Source organism: Salvia splendens, chromosome 6 (genome assembly GCF_004379255.2).
Source record: "Salvia splendens isolate huo1 chromosome 6, SspV2, whole genome shotgun sequence".
Lineage (NCBI taxonomy): Eukaryota > Viridiplantae > Streptophyta > Magnoliopsida > Lamiales > Lamiaceae > Salvia > Salvia splendens.
The window spans coordinates 25,552,009-25,571,731 of NC_056037.1; the positions used below are offsets into that span (position 1 = coordinate 25,552,009).

The 19,723-nt window shown below is 33.1% G+C and overlaps 2 protein-coding genes and 1 pseudogene across 3 annotated transcripts; 1 reads left to right on the forward strand and 2 right to left on the reverse strand.

Annotated features, from left to right (window-relative positions):
- The first annotated feature begins 413 nt into the window (after positions 1-413).
- LOC121806291 lies at positions 414-6,452 on the forward strand (annotated as a pseudogene).
- A 3,497-nt stretch (positions 6,453-9,949) lies between these two features.
- Positions 9,950-13,779, reverse strand: LOC121808453 (hippocampus abundant transcript 1 protein-like). Of its 2 annotated transcripts, none has more exons than XM_042208960.1 (11): positions 12,492-13,779; positions 11,884-12,206; positions 11,731-11,806; positions 11,566-11,652; positions 11,253-11,333; positions 11,137-11,169; positions 10,992-11,045; positions 10,668-10,709; positions 10,452-10,530; positions 10,301-10,371; positions 9,950-10,223 (listed from the first exon to the last, which is right to left on the reverse strand). In XM_042208960.1, the coding sequence occupies exons 2-11, from the start codon at positions 12,135-12,137 to the stop codon at positions 10,134-10,136; spliced, it is 867 nt and encodes a 288-aa protein (XP_042064894.1). In that variant the 5' UTR covers positions 12,138-12,206; positions 12,492-13,779; the 3' UTR covers positions 9,950-10,133. The 2 variants fall into 2 exon arrangements, with proteins under 2 accessions (XP_042064894.1, XP_042064893.1); XM_042208959.1 differs by having other exon boundaries at positions 12,414-13,779.
- On the reverse strand, positions 12,918-17,012 carry LOC121809018. The gene is made up of 4 exons (XM_042209570.1): positions 16,817-17,012; positions 14,884-14,995; positions 14,233-14,345; positions 12,918-13,037 (listed from the first exon to the last, which is right to left on the reverse strand). Exons 1-4 carry the CDS (start codon positions 16,979-16,981, stop codon positions 12,918-12,920), a joined length of 510 nt encoding a protein of 169 aa, XP_042065504.1. The 5' UTR covers positions 16,982-17,012.
- Between the last annotated feature and the right edge of the window lie 2,711 nt (positions 17,013-19,723).

Consider the following 19,723-nt stretch of genomic DNA (forward strand, 5'->3'; position numbering starts at 1 on the left):
GGTTATTATGAAATTCAGTATTTCATAATTCTGTTATACATTTAAATGACGTTAACTGTTTGGCAGTTAATAACAGTTTGTCATTAGCGCCAAAACTGCACAAAACAGTTACCCATTTTGGCGGTTAAATTAACTGTCGTGGCAGTTAATTCTGTAGTGTTGTGTATAAATATAAACAGAAATTCTAAACTAAAAGATATAGATGAATTTAGTCTTATCCGATCATAGATTTTGTACCCACAAAATACTTGATCTGAAAGTGTTTTCACACGATTCTAAATTATCCAAGTATTCAATCTCTTTAAAAACCTACATATATTCCTACAAAGATCAAGTAAATTGTACAAGATGACTGGAGGAGAAACTGTGAGAGACATGGCATCCAGAATCACAAGACTCGACAAGTTTTAAGGGGTAGATTTCAGAAGATGGCAGAAAAAGATGCACTTCTTTCTGACATCAATGAAGGTGGTGTATGTTCTGAGTACCCCGATGCCTGTGTCTAATGAAGGAGAAGAAGAAACCCTGGAACAGACCAGAAGGAGAAAGAAGTGGGAAACTGATGACTACACATGCTTAGGGCACATCTTGACTGGTATGAATGATTCCCTGTTCGACATCTATCAAAATGCAGAATCTGCCAAGGAACTTTGGGATTCTTTGGAAGCCAAATACATGGCTGAAGATGCTTCAAGCCGAAAATTCCTTGTAAGTGATTTCAATAACTACAAAATGATAGACTCAAGGCCAGTTATGGAACAATACAATGAACTACTCCGGATTCTTAGGATATCTTCCCCCTTTCATGTCAGATATGTTTCATCTTAAGAATGTCCTTTCAAATGCTTTTCCTTTGTAGTAATTCTACTGTATCAATGCATTTTGGGTCGTCCCTGACTTCCTTCATATGTCAGGAGATTGAGCAACTCCGGACTGCTATAGAAAAAGAACTTTTCAAGATTGAGGTACTTCACATTATATTAGCTGTTATGAAGCCAGTGTGAAGCTGCTGTTGCTAATGCTTATGTACTTCACTAGTTCACTCTATCACAGCACCTGTGTACTAGGTCTACAGTGGTTTTCTTGGGATCTTTCCCTCTTTATCTTTGAGTCATTTCATATTTGTCTCAAATATGCGTGGTTTAGGGTTATGTGATGACAGTGACACTACCTGATAGAATCTTATAATCAACTTAAAGAGATTTACTTTTCCATTGATGATTCATGTTTGATGCAGAAAAATTCGTGGCCAAATACACAGAACCTGCCTCCTCTCAGTGAAATTGATCCACTATGCCTTAAAAGTGAAGCTGATCATCTGACAATTCCCAATGATGGTACTGATGTCTGGGAAATTGATCCTCAACTCTTGAAATTTGAGTCCAAGATAGCATCAGGATCTTATGGTGATCTGTAAGTACCAGACTGTTACATTTAACATATGGATGCAGTTGGGTTGTTCTATTTAGTAAATAACTAAATATAAAAAATACCTTTTTCTTTCTTCAGATATAAGGGTACATTCTGCAGTCAGGAAGTAGCAATCAAAATTCTCAAGACTAAATTCTCAAGACTGAGCGATTGAATACTGAACTACAAAAGAGTTTGCCCAGGAAGTATATATAATGAGGTTCGTTGTTGTACATTTGTGGATACACAGGTGACCAGCTATACTAGTACATCCCTTAAACAACAATTTTTTATTGACAACTGGTAATTTTTGGTTTTTAAATGGTCATTTGCGACACAGTTGTCTCACTTAATGTTATCTAATATCCATGCCAATCTATTTTGCTCAGTTCATCAGTATTGCTATTATTTTGACCTTTTAAACATGACATCGGCATCCATCTTAAAGTTAACTTATTATTATGGGTAGATTTCTTAACCGAATTATTATCTAATCTTATTTTTCTCTTTTAATTGATTACTATATGCTACTTGCAGAAAAGTACGACACAAAAATGAAAAATGTTGTGCTGTTCATAGGAGCATGCACAAGACCTTCTAATTTGTGCATAGTGACAGGTATATGTTAGACAATAATACCCGTGGCCTAAAAAAGTGAAGTTCTGGTTTGAGCTACTAAGAGGACTCTGTCTTTTTCCTAATGATGTAAAATGCCTGTCAGGGTAACTTTTTTGTTTGTTTGATTGCAGACTACATGTCTGGGGGGAGTGTTTATGATTATTTACACAAGCAAAGGGGTACTTTTAAGCTCCCAGCTTTACTCAAAGTAGCTATTGATGTATCAAAGGGCATGAACTATTTGCATCAGAACAATATCATTCACAGGGACTTGAAGGCTGCAAATCTTTTGATGGATGAAAATGAAGTAAGCACTTATAAATTGAGTCTGCTTTAATCACCCCCCTCACATAGCAAAAATAAAAAAATCTGTCAAATGATAGAGGTATTCATGTGTAAATATATCTGGGTTTTGACTTCGGTTTTATGTAAGTTTGATAAATTTTTGAATAAAGGTTTTGATATTCTGGGTATTACTGAAGGTACCATAACTTTTTCTTATACACCAACTTATCTGCCATTACCAACTTTCCCCACCAATTATTGTAGCTTTGCTAGTTTTGAAGAGATCTCAAATGACTTTATCTACAGGTTGTTAAGGTGGCTGATTTTGGGGTAGCCAGGGTGAAATCACAATCAGGTGTTATGACAGCTGAAACTGGGACATATAGGTGGATGGCTCCTGAGGTATGCCGTTGTCTTTGAACCAAATGAGAATTTAGGAGATGTAATGAGGCATATGCAAATTATGTTCTTTGAGCTATAACTGTGACTATCATTATTATTATGTTGTATTTTAGCCTAAAGACTTTACGCACTTTTATTTGGGGTTGAAAAGTGGCCCTCTGGAGCATAGTAGTTCAAATTAAGCATCAATAGACTCCTTGCATTTCCTCGTCCAGTCCACCATATTCGAAGTGCTATATATTCTTTCCGGTTCCTGTCTCAGTATGAGATTAATCTTAATTTGCTCTCAAAAGCTGCTCTCTTACAGGTGATTGAACATAAACCGTATGATCACAAGGCAGACGTGTTCAGCTTTGGGGTAGTTTTATGGGAGCTGCTGACCGGAAAGGTACTTCTTCTGTTCTCTAAATTGTTCACTCATGATTCTTGTGGACGACAATTAGCTCTATGTTTTTTTTGGTTTGTCAGATTCCCTATGAGTACTTAACTCCTTTACAAGCTGCTGTTGGAGTGGTCCAAAAGGTAAGGCTTCTAGTCTGTTTTGCAGTTGGGTCTTTTATTCGTGACGACCATTAATACACACTTGGTTACCAGAGATATAATCTCTGTACATACCCTGTGAAAATGTTGCAGTAAACTTAAGACCAGTTCATTTGTTTGGCGTTTTAGGGTCTCAGACCAACTATTCCAAAAAACACTCACCCAAAGCTTGCCGAGCTGCTTGAGAGATGCTGGCTGCAAGATCCAGCGTCGAGACCTGACTTTTCTGAAGTAATGGAGATCTCGCAGAAAATTGCTAAGGAGGTATTGTTCTTTTCTGTTTAATGATCGCCTCATACCTTCTAGTTAGTTACACATGTATGCATCCATTGTTATTAAATATCGGCTCTGGCGCCGCCGTGGCGCCATTGCATGGAGGGTTTCAAGAAAAAAGCCATACTGATACGCTGCCATGAAACTTTTTAATGGTGACCGCCATTTGCCACCTCGAATGAGGCGCCATGGCAGTGCCATGGCAGGTATGGCGTCACTTTTGATAGGGTTGCCCCCAATCCTCAGCCCAATTAGCAAATAAGCCGGCCCAAATTTATTTTACCCCCAAACCCGACCCAATTAATAAAAAACTATGGTTTTTGTTCTTAGAATCAGATTCTCTCCCAAATAAACCCTAGCTGCACCAACCTCCAAAAAAACCCTAGCTACACCAAACGATGCCGCCCCTTCGTCGCCGGTCAGCGCCGCTGTGATGGTGACTTTATATTTTAATGGTTGAACTAAGACTTATTATTAGGCATAATATATAATTACTTATAACTTTATGCTATATTAACTGTTTTAGTAGTTGATATTTACATTTTTTATTATTTTTTAATTTTTTGAATTTATCTATACATATATTACTAATATTTTATTAATTAATTTATCGACCGCCATATTGCCACTAGGGCTGACAAATCGTGCGGATTGGGTCGCTATCGGGTCAACCCAATATCGACCCAACCTTATCGGGTCCCAACCCAACCCAAATCGTCGTGTTCTTATCGGGTTCAACCCAAACAGATTCGTGTCGGATTCGTGCGGATTTCGTGTCATCCAAAAAAATATAGGTCGTGTCGGATTCGTGCGGATTTCGTGTCATCCAAAAAATATGGTCATATTTTTTACTCTTAATTCGACACTTCATTGAGTAATTTCTATTATATATTGAATTTTTATTAATATAATAATTATTAATTAAATTAAACTCACTAAAACAATACTTAAATTTCTAAAACATGCATTAAAATTTCACGAAACATCTCAAATGTTAGTATTTGATCATGTTTATGATTGAGTTTAAGCATATATCTCAAATTTATCATAATTAAATATTTTATATTTTATAAATATAACTAATTTTCATCATGATTTATCGGATTGTTCGTATCTTAATATTATATAATTAAAATTTGATATTACACGATAAAATAAGATATTACAAATTAAAATAATTTTTAAGTCCAAATAATAAAATTAAAGTATATTAAAATTAAATCTAACTAATAAAGTTATAATAATTAAAATAATTATTTTTTAATAAAATTTAAGTATACAGTAATATTTTTTATCATAGAAAATAATTGATAATAGTATTAATCATATTTTTACTAATAAAATTAAAATATAATATTTTTTTAATTAATATAAATAATTAAAAATTAAAATTTAATAAATTATTTTTATTAATAAAAATAATCAAAATAATTTTTTTTTCTTAACGGATAACCCGACCCAAACCCAACCCAACCCGACCCAAAATTTTCGTGTTCTTATTGGGTCGACCCTATAAGGACCCAAATCTCAAACGTGCGTGTTCGTATTGGGTTACTTTCGTGCGGATTCGTGTCGGATTATCGTGTCGGATCAAAAATTGCCAGCCCTAACTGTCACGCCATATCTCTGTGGCGGTTTTTTGACTTACCGCCGTAATCCGCCATACGCCATCCATGACATTGCATGCATCATCATAATCACGCGTGCTTATTCTCGACTAGTTTTATTTCCGGATAGGACACTTACTCAATAGTAGAGACAGTATAGCCGAATATGATTTTTTAGCTCGTTTACATCATAATCACGCGTGCTTTACGAGCTATACTGTTATTTAACTATCCATGAGAATCTTAGTACTCCCCCGTCCCTTGTTACTTGCACTGTTGCTTTTCGTCTCGTCACAAACTCCTTACACTCTTTATAGTTTGAGTTAGAATTAATGCATTTAATTAATATGTTAGTTTAAGTTAAGAGCTCCTTTACTAAGTGATGTCTCATTACACTTAAAATTCTAATTTAATTACACTAAAAAATCAATCCCAAATTTACGGTCTAAAATGAAAAGTGCGAGTAACATGGGACGGATGGAGTATCTTTTTCTTGAAGAACAAAGGCGTTCGAAATTCAAAGCTAAAACGATGCAAGTAGAAAACAGGTGGGAGATGATGGGGACGACAAACGGAAGGAGAAATCTGGAGGGTTCTTTTCGGCCATCGGTGAATAACAACAGATTATTCAATAAAAGAAGGAAAATTTCTTTTTTACATAGGGATCTTAATACTCACCTCCAATTTTTAGGGTTGATTGTATATTTGTAACTCCCAGTCCATTTATTCTATTTGCATTGTACAATATCCCTTTGTTTTAAGGTTGTACTGCATTTCAAGGTTGTACAATAGGAGGCGGATCCTCTGCACTGGAGGAAATACACAGCACCATGCTGTGCTAGGAAACGATGCCGTATTGCATTTTATTTCCTTGTTTGATTTGTGATTCTGATTACTCTAGCCACTTACTTTAGGTATTAGGAGTAGTAATTAATTATTCATTTTACAACATTTTTTTACATAGAAATGGAAGCGAATAATGTATACAAAATAAAATAATAGTAATGAATTATTATGAAGAAACTCGAATTTATTATAAATTATGATTATCATAATCAATTTTGTTAAACATTTAATTTAATTTTTCTATTAATACTTTAGCCCACAATCAAGTTTGTGTTGCCAAAGAAGGGGAAACGACTCGGCTACAGTGGGACAACCCAAAAAAGAATACGACTCAGCTACAAAGGGATGTAGGGAGTACTATATAGAGAGATAGAGGGTATGATACATTGCTTACTTTTCTTAAATTCCTAACTTGCTAACTCATCAATGTAATATATTAAAAATATCAATACGATCACATTAAAATATCAACGCATAGTTGTGTTGACATTTTAATAAACCGTGTTGACATTTAAATATCAATGTCAACATAACGTATTAAAACATCAATTTAAGTTTATGTTGACATTTCAGTATCATCGTGTTGACATTTTTAATATATTACATTGATGAGTTAGCAAGTTACCAACTTAAAAAATATTAGCAACGGATCATATCCCGATAAAGATATATATGCCATTAAATCTCACAAAGATGTTTTATTTGAAAAGATTTCACAATGTAGATGTTGAATTAAAACTTAATAAATTAAAAGAACAATATAAGAAAAACTATGTTTTTTAATTCACTATTGTAACCTATTAAAATTTATTACTTCCTCGTCCTTAAAAAGGAGTACTAGATAACATTTAAAACTGAACTAGTTTTATGCACAATTGATAAAGTAAGAGAGAAATAGAAAAAATAAAAAAATTTATTAGAGTATTGTTAGTAGACAGTGTGGCCCATTTTATTAGAAAGGAAAAAGTTTCTTTAAATGAAATTTAATAAGAGATATTCCAAAATAGCAAATAGTATATTTTAAGAAATGAGGGATTATTTGACAAACTTGATTGTTGGCTAAAGTATTAATATATAAAGTATTAATATAAAAACGGGGGATTATTTGACAAACTTGATTGTTGGCTAAAGTATTAATAGAAAAATTAAATTAAATGTTTAACAAAAATATTATGATTATCATAATTTATAATAAATTCGAGTTTCTTCATAATAATTTATTACTATTATTTTATTTTGCCTACATTATTTGCTTCCATTTCTCTGTAAAAAAATTGTTGTAAAATGAATAATTAATTACTATTCCTAATACCTAAAGTAAGTGGTTAGTAATCAGAATCACAAATCAGATAAGGAAATAGAATGCAATACGGCGTCGTTTCCTAGCACAGCACCATGCTGTGTATTTCCTCCACTGCAGAGGATCCGCCTCCTGTACAATATCACTTTGTTTTAAGGTTGTACAATATCTTGCAAATTAAGGTTTACTCCTTAGCATGTTAGGCCTTTTGCGGATTTTACTATGCAATGCTTTGTAGTTTTTAGAGTTTTTTTTCACGATTATCAAGTGTATAAACTCTATGACAGCTTATTATTGCACAAATCTCTTACAAGCTTGTTTTTTACTCTAACCAGATAAGTTTTTTAATGAAAATTCTTGATATGTAATTGGGACGACGCGAGTTTAATGTGTGATTGGTAAGTAAAAGACACAGTGAAAAAGGTACGTAGTTGAAATAATGTTAATGGTAGGTGAGACCTATAAATAATAAAGTTAGAGAGTAAAATAATATTTTCATAAATGAATATGAACTATTTTTGTGGGAAAATAGGGGTAATTACATGTTTCATATAAAATGTTTTACCTTTGTTTCAATTTAGTATAAAAAGTATTAAGTTAACATATTACATACAAAAAGTTTACTTAGTGTTCCAAAATAATACATTCCGTCAAGTCCACACTAACACCGTTACTTCTAATTATATTATACATACAAAAAGTATCATCAGTGTTTCAGATTTGTACAAAAATTTTTTAATTAAAGCATTCAATTAATTATATCAAAAAGTTATTTTTATTACTCATAAAAATACAGAGAAAATATTCACCACTCTTCACCATCAAATTAGCGAATTGCATTTTATTGTCTAAGGTTTCTCATATAACAATGGAGAATACAACTAAAAAATATTAAATCTTTTTTGTAAAAAATAAATATTTACTTATTAACTGTTCGAAGCTTAAATTAGTCATTTTATAAAAATGAAATATGGACTTATTTTTTATTATATTCTATAAATAATATTATAAAAAAATATAGTATATTGAGAGATAAATACTTTTAAATCACGATCAATTGCTGGAAGAATTTATATTAATTGTTATTTTTAGATTGATTAATTGTATTAAATCTCTAATTGTTCTATAATTATGCTGATAAGTTGGAAAATTTTAAACTAACTAACAGTGTTTAAAATATTTAACGGAATGTATTAACTTAAAACACTTAGTAAACGTTTTGTATATAATATGTAAACTATGTATTAACTTAAAACAATTAGTAAACGTTTTGTATGTAATATGTAAACTTAATATTTTTTGTACTAAATTGAAACAAAGGTAAAATATTTTGTATAAAACATGTAATTACCCCGGGGAAATATGACCTATTTGTATATAATTCTCGACGAATAGTTTCAATATAATGTCAACACAGTGTAAAATTTCAAGATTTTGATGTCAACACAACGTCAACACAACACCAACCGTTGATGCTGTGTTGACATTTTTTGTTGCTATTATTTTGTCATCTGTTGATATTTTCTAACGGTCTAAATCATAGTTTAAAGTTTATACAATATTTAAAGTTTGCATTTGATTACGTCCTAGTTCCTCTTTGCCAGAACTCACAACCACGAGGTGGTTGCTTTGACTAAAAGTAGCCCTAAGGTTGCATCCCTAGTTTGGGTTGAGGTCTTTGGTATGCAAGGTGGTGTTCTACCCATAAATAATTTCTTTAATTTCTTCAACTCCATCGAAACTTTGGGTCTCACTTTTCATGGGTGAACCCCTATCCATTTTTTTTTCTTATGGGTTTGGATTATATATTTATGGTTTGGATCATTTCATAATTGTATAGCATGTTAATTTAAACGAGTTCGACTTTGAATTTATAACGAATATAAGGCCCGAAATATACAATAATATACCAATTACCAAAGAAGGACGGAATTACTAAAGAACCAATTACTAAAGAAAGACGTGATGAATTGCTAATTAATTAGCGATTCAAAATTAAGATTAATTTTTAATTAGTAGATTTGGAGAGCTAGTGGTTGGTATAATGTTAAATAGATTATATTTTAAATTTAAATAATTATTAAATAAAATTAAATGGTATTAATGTCAATTCTCTCTTATTAAAATTATCCTAAAACTTTAAATATACGTAATTTTCTCGATTTAAATTATTTTTTCGTAAAAAATATATCAAATTAAAGGTAATTTTATAAGGATTCTAACGAGATCTCAATTGCATATGCTCCGACGACGTTCGGATGATGAAAATTGATGATTTTTAATTTAGTTTCCGTATATATTGATAAACAGATTTTTATCAACAAATACATCAACAAATCTCAATATAATGCATGTAAAATCTCAATTTAATGTATGCAAAATATCAATAAAACTGTGTTGATATTTTCGTAATACTTGTATTGAAATACTCATGTCATTGTGTTGATATTTGTAATATACTATGTTGATATAAAAAACCACGAAATTTATAATATGATAACAGAATGACGAACTTACCCTTTTGTTGATATTTTGTCTACTATTTATTGAAATTCGTAAGATTTAATCTCATCCACTCATTTTAAAATCTAAGGGTGAAGATTTGGTCTTAATTTTGGATTATGATCGTCACAGAAATGATGTAAAAGGGAAGCACAAAGCAACAAAATCAACAAAACATTAGAATTCTTGATAACAAAACCAAGTGTAATGACTTTAAGTGTAACTCGTATTCTATTTACATTTACCAAAATAACACAACTATAGGGAGACAACAACATCGTATTTCCTCAATAGATTGTTTAAGGAAAACAAAGCTTTAGGGTTAGTGTATGTATGTTGGATTTGAATGACTAGGCCAAGGAACATGGGTGGTTACATGCTTTGTTTGTTGAGCAATGCGGTTGAATCTTGATGACTATACTGATAAAGAAAGCTATAAGCTGCGCATACACGAAAAGATCATTCGATTAGATACGATGAGTATAGCGTTTCGTGAACTAAAACACAGAAATCTTACGTAGGCGAGGCCAACGCTCAAGATACTGAAGCCGGGGAAGTTGAATGGGGCGTCGTCGGATAGGAACAAAGCTGAAACATGTTACATATGCAGTGGTTATAGAGATTTTTTTATCAAATATTTGGGGAAGATAAATAGTTGAAGTAATTACCAGAGAGAGGGCTAAAGATTAATGGAGAGACAACATTAGCTAATGAAGCTATCCCCATAAGACATCCTTGAGCAATCCCCTGATGAACAAATTCTCATCAATGTTATAGCATGTGCAAGGTTATTGTTGGTGTTCGAACCATCCCACATTGGTGAATTAGAAAACGTGCAAGTAAAATATAAGTGCAATCCCTACTCCGTTAGTATGTAGGCTCACCTGGTCATGAGCCCCGACTTTTCTTGAAATGATGCATCTGATCTGCAAGATTTAATGAATTCAGCATGTGCAACAAAAGTAGGATTAGCGTACCACATTTTTGTTCGTTTATAAAGATTTGTCACCTTTCACTTTACTATTTTTGGTAGTGGACCCCGCATTCCACTTACTAATTTTCACTCACATTTTATTATAAAACTGTATATAAAAATTGGACTCACGTTCCACTAACTTTTTCAACCCACTTTCTATTACATTTCTTAAAACCCGTACCAGGTCAAATGGTGACAAATTATTAGGAACAAGTGTATAATCTTAACTTACACTTGGACTTGCTAGGAAGAGGAAGATTCCCAAGAAGGCAGAAGCATAAGGGACCTGCATATACAAGTTAAAAAGAAGCCTTTCTATTTATTTCATCCCATAAAAATTGTAGTATCTAGATTAGAAAATGTAATCAATAGCTTACCCAAGGTTCCCAAGCTATGCTGTCAAGCAGCATCTGTAATAAATAGCCCACACTCGGTGTTAAGTTTTTATCAACTTGATGAAAAAAGACAACTAGAAAATGGGAAAAGTACATACATTCAAGAATCCTGCGAAAAGTCCTATGCAAAGAAGTGTCTCCTCTCCTAGAATTAGACCAAGTAGAGGCATTAACACCATCTGCACAAATCAATACTACGTTTCAAATATGTTGTAAAAAGGGATAGAATCTTGAATCACTTCTCTTTTGCACTTCTCTACGTTATTCTCACTTTTATTTTACTATTTAATCACTTTAATTATTTATTTTGATTTTTTTAAAACGAGTGTAAAAAAGAAGTGATTCAACTTTCTTGAAACAGAGGGAGTACTAGATAGGTCTCGATCTAAATAAGAAACGAAGAGCACATACGGTTGAGAAGGTTGCTGCAGCGTATGTGATAAGCCATATATCAGCAAATTGATCTTTCTGGAAATGGAACCGCGCCTTTAAGAAATACTGCACAGGATAAACGTACCCTCGTTGATTAGAACTAACCACGAGAGAACGAAAAAGAGAAAGAGTAAGAGAGAGAACCATCAAGAAAGCAGCAATTCCTGCCTCAGCAAGGCTGTTGAAGAAGGCAACGAACGAGGCCAACGAGACAGTATTGCTGCAAATACGTAAAAACAAAGTTAGGGGGGCTTCAGCACCCTCGATCAATTATCGAATATTTGTAAAATTTCCCACCTGGTCTTGAACAAACGATACATGTCCTTTGGTAACTTCATCAAATCTGTGGTCTTCAACGACTCGTTTCTTTCTTCTTCAGTTGTGGACTTCAACATTGGCTGCTCAAGGCCATCGTTGGCGAGGGGGGATGTCCTTCGATCGGCCTCAAGAAAGATTCTCATGTAAACTGCTGCCACAATGGCTACAACGGCCGCTACCTGATATATACGATCTGTGGGAAGAATTCGAGCGGTTAATGTTCCACATACCATTGCTGCTGAGACCACACCGGAGAATATCCCAAATGCGGAGACACGCTTCCCCTCGGATACATTGTCAGCCTAGTAAAACCATGTGAAAAATGGAGAAGGAGATGAAGGATGAATCTACATTGAAGGAGAATGAAGGAACATTGCAGATGAAATGCGACGAAGAAAAAAGAGAACAAAAGAGAGAGTTTTTTTATTATGGACTACATTTTTAACAAAGTGGTGAAAGCAAAAAACAATAAAAGCCATTAAATATAGGCTGGTAAAAGTGAGAAAAACCTATGTAATTTTTCAATTGTCACGGCCTCCCTCAAGATGGAAGCATATCAAATGCAACCATCTTGAACATTTGCAAACCTTCTCATGGCAGCTGCACTCCTTGAAGGAGCCTCAAACTCTCACTTCTCTTGGATGCATGGGCTGTATCTTTTGGCTGCAAAACAAGCCTTTGATGAAGCTATAGCAGGACTCAGACAAGTCTCAATGAAGAATCAATTGGCTCCAAAGATGCCACAACTCAGCAACTCTGATGCAGTAACAGGGGGATATGAGGGTGCAGTAAATGGCTGTGATGACATAGAAACCTTTGAAGGAGCTGGTGCTTCGCAGATGCATAAAGGCATTCCACACTTGCATTCTGAAATGCTAGGGAAAGCAGATTTCTCGGAACTAACTTCAGGTTTCAAATCAGAAACATCTTGAAAAACATCTTCATCATCTCATCAACAATCATCATCTCAACAACAAATTTGATTACACAACTCCAAGCATATAACCAAATATTCACCAATTGTTGCAATCACCAACAACAAATTTCCAATCCCCTACCCGATGCAAGAGCATCAACAGCCTAGCAACCAAAGGTCTTGCAGTTGCAACAACCAAACAAACAACACTGACAAACTGAAAAACCTCCACGAATCAGGCTTCGATCATACACAAGAGTCTGAAGAAAAAGGTTTAGAAAACAGAGGATCCGATTTGATCGGAGAAAACAGAAACTGATTCACAAATGAAACAGATCCAACCGAACAATCGGTGAACAACAAAACAAACATCCGACATACAATCGGAAAACCATAGATAAATCTGAAAACATATTCAGATTCAACAACAAATTTAAGAAAACATATTCTCAAAACGAAAACACTCAACCGAATTCAATCGGAGAGATACAAACTTGGATCATACAAATCCAATGAGCAAATGATTGAGAAAATCGAAGCATACAACTGCCGAAGTTCAACATACTACACCAAACATGAAGTATAAATCGGAGAGAACCGATTACAATCGGAATTGAGAAAATTGAAAAACTCAATTGAGATCAGAAGATAGAGAAATCACCGATCAATTGGTGAAAACACAACAATTTCAGTGAGAAGAATAAAAGGAAGGAGATCGGCGAAAAAAAAGTGGAGAAACTGCCGAAAAAAAATGAGACGAATCCAATCGATAAAACTAGAGAATTCCAAACAAGAAAACCGATTGAAAATCGGAATTGAAGAAAAACAGATCGGAGAGAGGATAGAACCTGTGATTTTCGGATCGAAAATAGAGAGATCCGAAAGAGGATAGAACCCTAGCCGGAAACCAAACGAAAAATTGAAAAAAAAAGAGATGGAGGTAATCAGAGGCGCGCAGTGGATTTGCACTCTGATACCATATTAGAAATGAGCCACTCACCCCTTAGCCACTCACCCCTTAAAATGCCTCATAAGGGGGAGGGTTATCCACACTTATATAGATGAGCTAGGATCTTTACCAAGTGATGTGGGACAAGAATTATGAATTTTAACACGCCCCTCATGTGTGGGCCGGAATGACACATCGGACTTCCATCACGTGGGTAGGCAAGAGAAGAGATAAAGAGATATAATCCATCATCGACTTGGGCCCGCTCTAATACCATATTAGAAATGGGCCACTCACCCCTTAAAAGGCCTCATAGGGGGTTATCCACACTTATATAGATGAGCTAGGATTGTTACCAAGTCGATGTGGGACAAGAATTATGAATTTTAACAAACCAAATAAATGATTTATTACACAAGAAAAAAATTCAATGAGTTTAGACATAGAATGGACGAGGAGGTACCATATAACTAAGCGCGAGGCAGATGGTGCCACCATCCGTTACCGTTGATGTTAGAGTCTTCACAACATAGTACACGTAGAAAAACTCCGTTGTCCTCTTCGTAGCCAATATTACTACACATACACATGTTCATCGAGTTGTGATCAAATAAGAATCATATTAAATTGAAAGTTGAGAACCAATCAAGTTCGTTGATTCACTAATATTATCAATTAAAACCACAAAACATATCAGTTAAAATCACAAAACATATTAGCTACTGACTTTCAATATCACCAAACCCTATTGCATGAATCAATGAATTGATATAAATGAATCAATGAACTGATATGGTTCTTAATTCTTATTTTAATAAGAGCAAAGGTCAATTTTGGTCATAAACATCTGACCAAAATACATTTTTCAAAAAACAGGTCCATAATAAATGAAATCTTTGTCGGAGATGGTTCCGTAAAAAAACTAACGGATATGTTACTATACAATTAGCGTTGACCGTTAGTTTTTTACGGAACCGTAAAAAGGACTACTTTGGTGACAATTTCATTTGTTATGAACCCGATTTTCAAAAAATGAATATTTTGAGCCAAATTCATATTTTAGTCGGGATCAAAATTTACGAAGCTTATTAAGGGAATAGAAAAGTATATGTACCAAAAGGGATGATTGCAAGGGTTAAAGGGATTGTGAGCAACAGTTTTCGACCGTATGTGTCGGATAAATTCCCAATCAATGGCATCATAACCACAGACGCCAATCCTGCAATCTGCATTTTTATGTGTTTTACATCTTTAGCATCATATTGGATTTTCTTTTAATCAATCAAATATTTTGCATTAGTTTCTTAAATGAACAAAAACAACATATGCATAAAAAAAATTTGACTTGGAACTTGATCCAAAATATAAAACCGAGATAGTCGAACCTAGTACAATTTAATTCTTAATTAATTGTTGTATTAATTACGAAATTTTGAATCCCACTTCATCCCAACTTGAAAACTTGAATTTTAAATCCATATTCATTTCAGAGTTACGCTAACTAGAAAATTATAAACGGACAATTAAGTTCTAACTTTAAATCAAGTTTGCTTGGGCTCGACCCAAAATAGAAAACCAAGCAAGTGGAGCCCTAGTACAGTGTAATTAAAATTTATAATAACAAATTATTGTACCGCCCAATGCTAGTTGCACTTTTCATTTTCGGACCTTTTCAAACTATTTGCACTATTTTTATTTTAAGTAAAAATTAGGATATTTAATTAAGATATTAGAGTTAGTTAAGTGATTCTTTATTAAATGTTATCTTATTATACTTGAAATGATAATTTTATTACACTAATTACTTATGCTTAAATTTACACTGTAAAGATGAAAAGTGTGAGTAAAATGGGACGAAGTATAATAAATTGAGTTTGGTATAAGTGGGATATAAAATACACTTTGGGTTTACAGAATTTTGATTCCCACTTCACCCAAGCCTGAATTTTAAATTCATGTTCAAAACTTAGTGGAATATAAGATACATATTTGTCGGCAATTGAACTTAAATTATTTAGGCAAAATATATTAATTACGTCAATCATTTCTTTTTGGATATCTTAATTATTACTATGAAGTAACAATCTAATACTTATTTTTATTAATATATCGGTATATATATGGTGGTTATAACTGCAAAACTAATTCTTACTGTAGAATCAAAATATGAAGTTCATTTTTAGATATCATGTCATTGTTAGTTAGGTTTTAGTTTATTTTTATAAACAACTATCTAAAATGATTTAAAATAATTTTCATATTTTTTGAATCTGAATTTTATAAAATAAACTAAAATTAAACTAAAAGTAATATCGGTATTATCTAAGATTAATATTTCTGCGTTTTGTAATATAAAACATTTTAATATTACTCCCACCATCCCTTTAAAGATAGACTCACTTTTTTATTTATTCTAACCAAAGATGATTCATTATTTAGTTAGAAAATAAATAAAATATTTAATTATTTTTTTATCTCTATCTTACTTTATTCATCTATCTTATTTTTAAATATCCAACTACCATTTTATAATTTCTTACTTTATTTATCTAATTTCCTACTTTAAAATATCAATAACATTTTTTCTTATTATATAAATATTTTAAATAAGAGTCATAAAATCTTATGTCATCTCAGGATGATGTCATGAAATGAAAAGAGTAATTATTTAGAGAGGAACTAACAAAAAGAGCTCTGCCATTAAAAACATTAAGGTTACACTGAACATGATGAATTACCCAAGGAAACATGTGTTTGACTTAAAATTATATAAATCAAATACTTGTATGTGCTCTTCAATGCATGCAATAATTATCCTAACAAAATACAAATGCACATTAGTTATAAAGTGATAATATTTTCTTACTCGTAATCTTCCTATCTTATTAAATCACACAAACATACGTAGAGAAAGAAACATACGTGCGTGCGTCGTTGACCTAATAGTAGAGTGATTATTGTTAAAATCAAGTGTTTCAAGTTCAAATCTATCGTGTCATAACTTTCAAATTTATGTTCATTTAACAATAAAAAAAAGAGACACGTACAGCCTGTTGGAAGCCGGAGAGATAAATGGAGAGTGAACATTCATCTTTTCCGGGGCACACAGCTTCCATGGTAACGTCTGCGATAGTCGGATTCACTAACAACGATGCGAAATTGGACAGAAATATGGTCACAAATACATGCATCAAGTTCTTCCAATTCTCCATCTTTCTCTCTCACACACAAACCTTTGCAACAAATAAAAGTAGTGGACAACAATGACAGCATCGGAAGACCTCAATGGATAGATATTTATAATAAGCACATATCATTGCTGATTTCTAAAGCACTCACTATATTATTTTTTAATAAATTAATAATTAGATGTTGTCATTACATTGGTTTTTGAAATTAATAAAGTGCAAAGTCTTTGAGTACATCGCATCGATAGTTTGACCTTTTCGCTGTGGTTGGGCTTACCTAAAAATTCATAAAAAAACAGAAAATGAAGTGGGTTAAATATCGATTTATTAATTAATTTCTGGGGTTGGTAGGCTCAATTTTCTGGTTCTACGAATCAGGAATTTTACATTTTTTTTGCTCTTCTTCTTTTCTTTTTACATTTCAAATTGTCATGTTTAATATATTGCTAACTCAATACTTAATTATTAACTATAATTAAATAATAGCCCTTAGATATTTAAAACAAGAGCTTAGACCATCAGCCCCGAAATTTCAATACAATCAACAAAAAACGTCAATAAGGGTATTAAGGTCAATTTACAACTAATTTAAATTATTTTTTCACATAACATATATCAAATTAAAGATAATTTCATAAGGATTGTAACGAGATCTCACTTGCATATGTTTCGATGTCAAAATTTTCAATTTTTTTCGAAAATTTTCAATTTTTTCGTACAGAAACAAATGTCAACAAAATATATAAAATATGTCAATATAATACATATAGAATGTCATTCTTAAAGCAATGTGTTGATTGTTGAAATAGGAAAATTAAAATGTAATTAGTAGCTTTTAATTAGTTAGTTTAGCATTTTTTCAGCATATATATAAGGCATTTTATTGTAAATTACAGTCAACAATTTTCACAATGTTGTCAATAAAGATTTTTTCCCTTTTACTCCCATCTTTCTCTTATGCGACGGTTTTCTCAATTTTCACATATCAATGGCAGTTTATTCTTTCTCTTTCAATTCATCTTCTCCAATGCTTCTTCATCAATTTGTTTCTCCATTTTCAATATGGTATCAGAGCGCAAATCCGCTGCGCGCCTCTGATTACCTCTATCTCTTCCTTTTTTTCAATTTTTCGTTTGGTTTCAAGCTAGGGTTTGTCATTTTTTATTTGTGAGAGGTTTACGCTTTATGGAGTGTAAATCAAGCGGATTTGTTGTTTTCTGCCGCAATTTTACGAAAATCATCAGGTTCTATCCTCTTTCGGATCTCTCTATTTTCGATCCGAAAATCATCAGGTTCTATTATCTCTCCGATCTGTTTTTCTTCAATTCCGATTTTCAATCGGTTCTCTTTTTTGAAATTCTCTGGTTTTATCGATTTAATTCATCTTTTTTGTATCTCCCTTCGGCGTTAATTTCCGTCGATGAAATCTCAAATCTCTTTTCTTTCTCGTTTTTCCTTTGTTCATTGGATTTGTATGATCCAAGTTTGTATCGTTTGTTCATTGGATTTGTATGATCCAAGTTTGTATCTCTTCGATTAAAATCGGTTGTGTGTTTCATTTTGAGAATATGTTTTCTCAATTTTTTGTTGAATCTGAATATGTTTTCAGATCTGTCTCTGTTTTCCGATTGTATCGGATGATTTTTTTTGGTTTTGTTTGCCCCCTCGCCGTATACAGCTCATCTCATGAGAGGTTTTAATTAGGCATCGCGGCGACATTGCATTTGTGTAGCAGATATCTGCCGATTGAACTTTCGTGGGCGGCAATGTCTTCATTTCACGGCGTCATTGCCGCTTTCGGTATGAGTCACCGTTTGTCTCTGAGATTGAGATGTGAGGGTGGTAGGGTTGATGTGAGCTTGTAAGGAGTGATAATCAGCTCTGTTTGATGCCTCTCTATTGGTGTTTTGGAAGGATATTTGTTTGTGTTCAAGGTGAATTTTTCAAGAGTCATGGTGTAGTATTGGGAATTGGTTTTGTGTAGAGATTAATTTGGTCACTTGGAGAGAGGTGATGAGCCTACTCAAGGATTGATACTGCACAATCTGCATTGAGAAGAAGTTGAACTCTCTTTGATTCCTTCTGCTAAGGGGAGTTGAGATCAATTTTTAAAAGCTTGTAAGCAATTGTTGGCCTAAGAACATCAACCTGGCTTGAGATAAAGGTTGCATTTGTTGAGTGGCAACAAGTCCAATTCCAGCAAGTGGGTGATTTACCAATGTTGAAGATGATATTCCAAGAGAAAGTTAGAATAAAATTTGATGTTTGTAGTTGTTTTGTTGTTTGATGTTTGATGTTTGATGTTTTTGTCAAGATGGTTGCATTTGTTATGCTTTCATCTTGAGGGAGGCTGTTGAAATAGAAAAATTAAAATGTAATTAGTAGCTTTTAATTAGTTAGTTTAGCATTTTTTCAGCATATATATAAGGCATTTTATTAGGGCTGGCAAATCGTGCGGATTGGGTCGTTATCGGGTCAACCTGATAATGACCCAACCCAATAAGGCATAACCTGAACCCGACATGTTAAGGAAACTGTAAATTCGAACACGAACCCGACCTGCTACCTTCAAATCCGAACACGACCCGCACCCGACACGAACCCGTTATCGACACGATATAATATGGGTTGACACGACACGATAACAACCCGAACCTGATATTACACGATTAAAACCTAATATTACACGATTAAACCTTAATTTTTAACCTAATTTACATAATTAAAATTCGTTTTATACTATTTAAACCTAATTTATAAGAAATT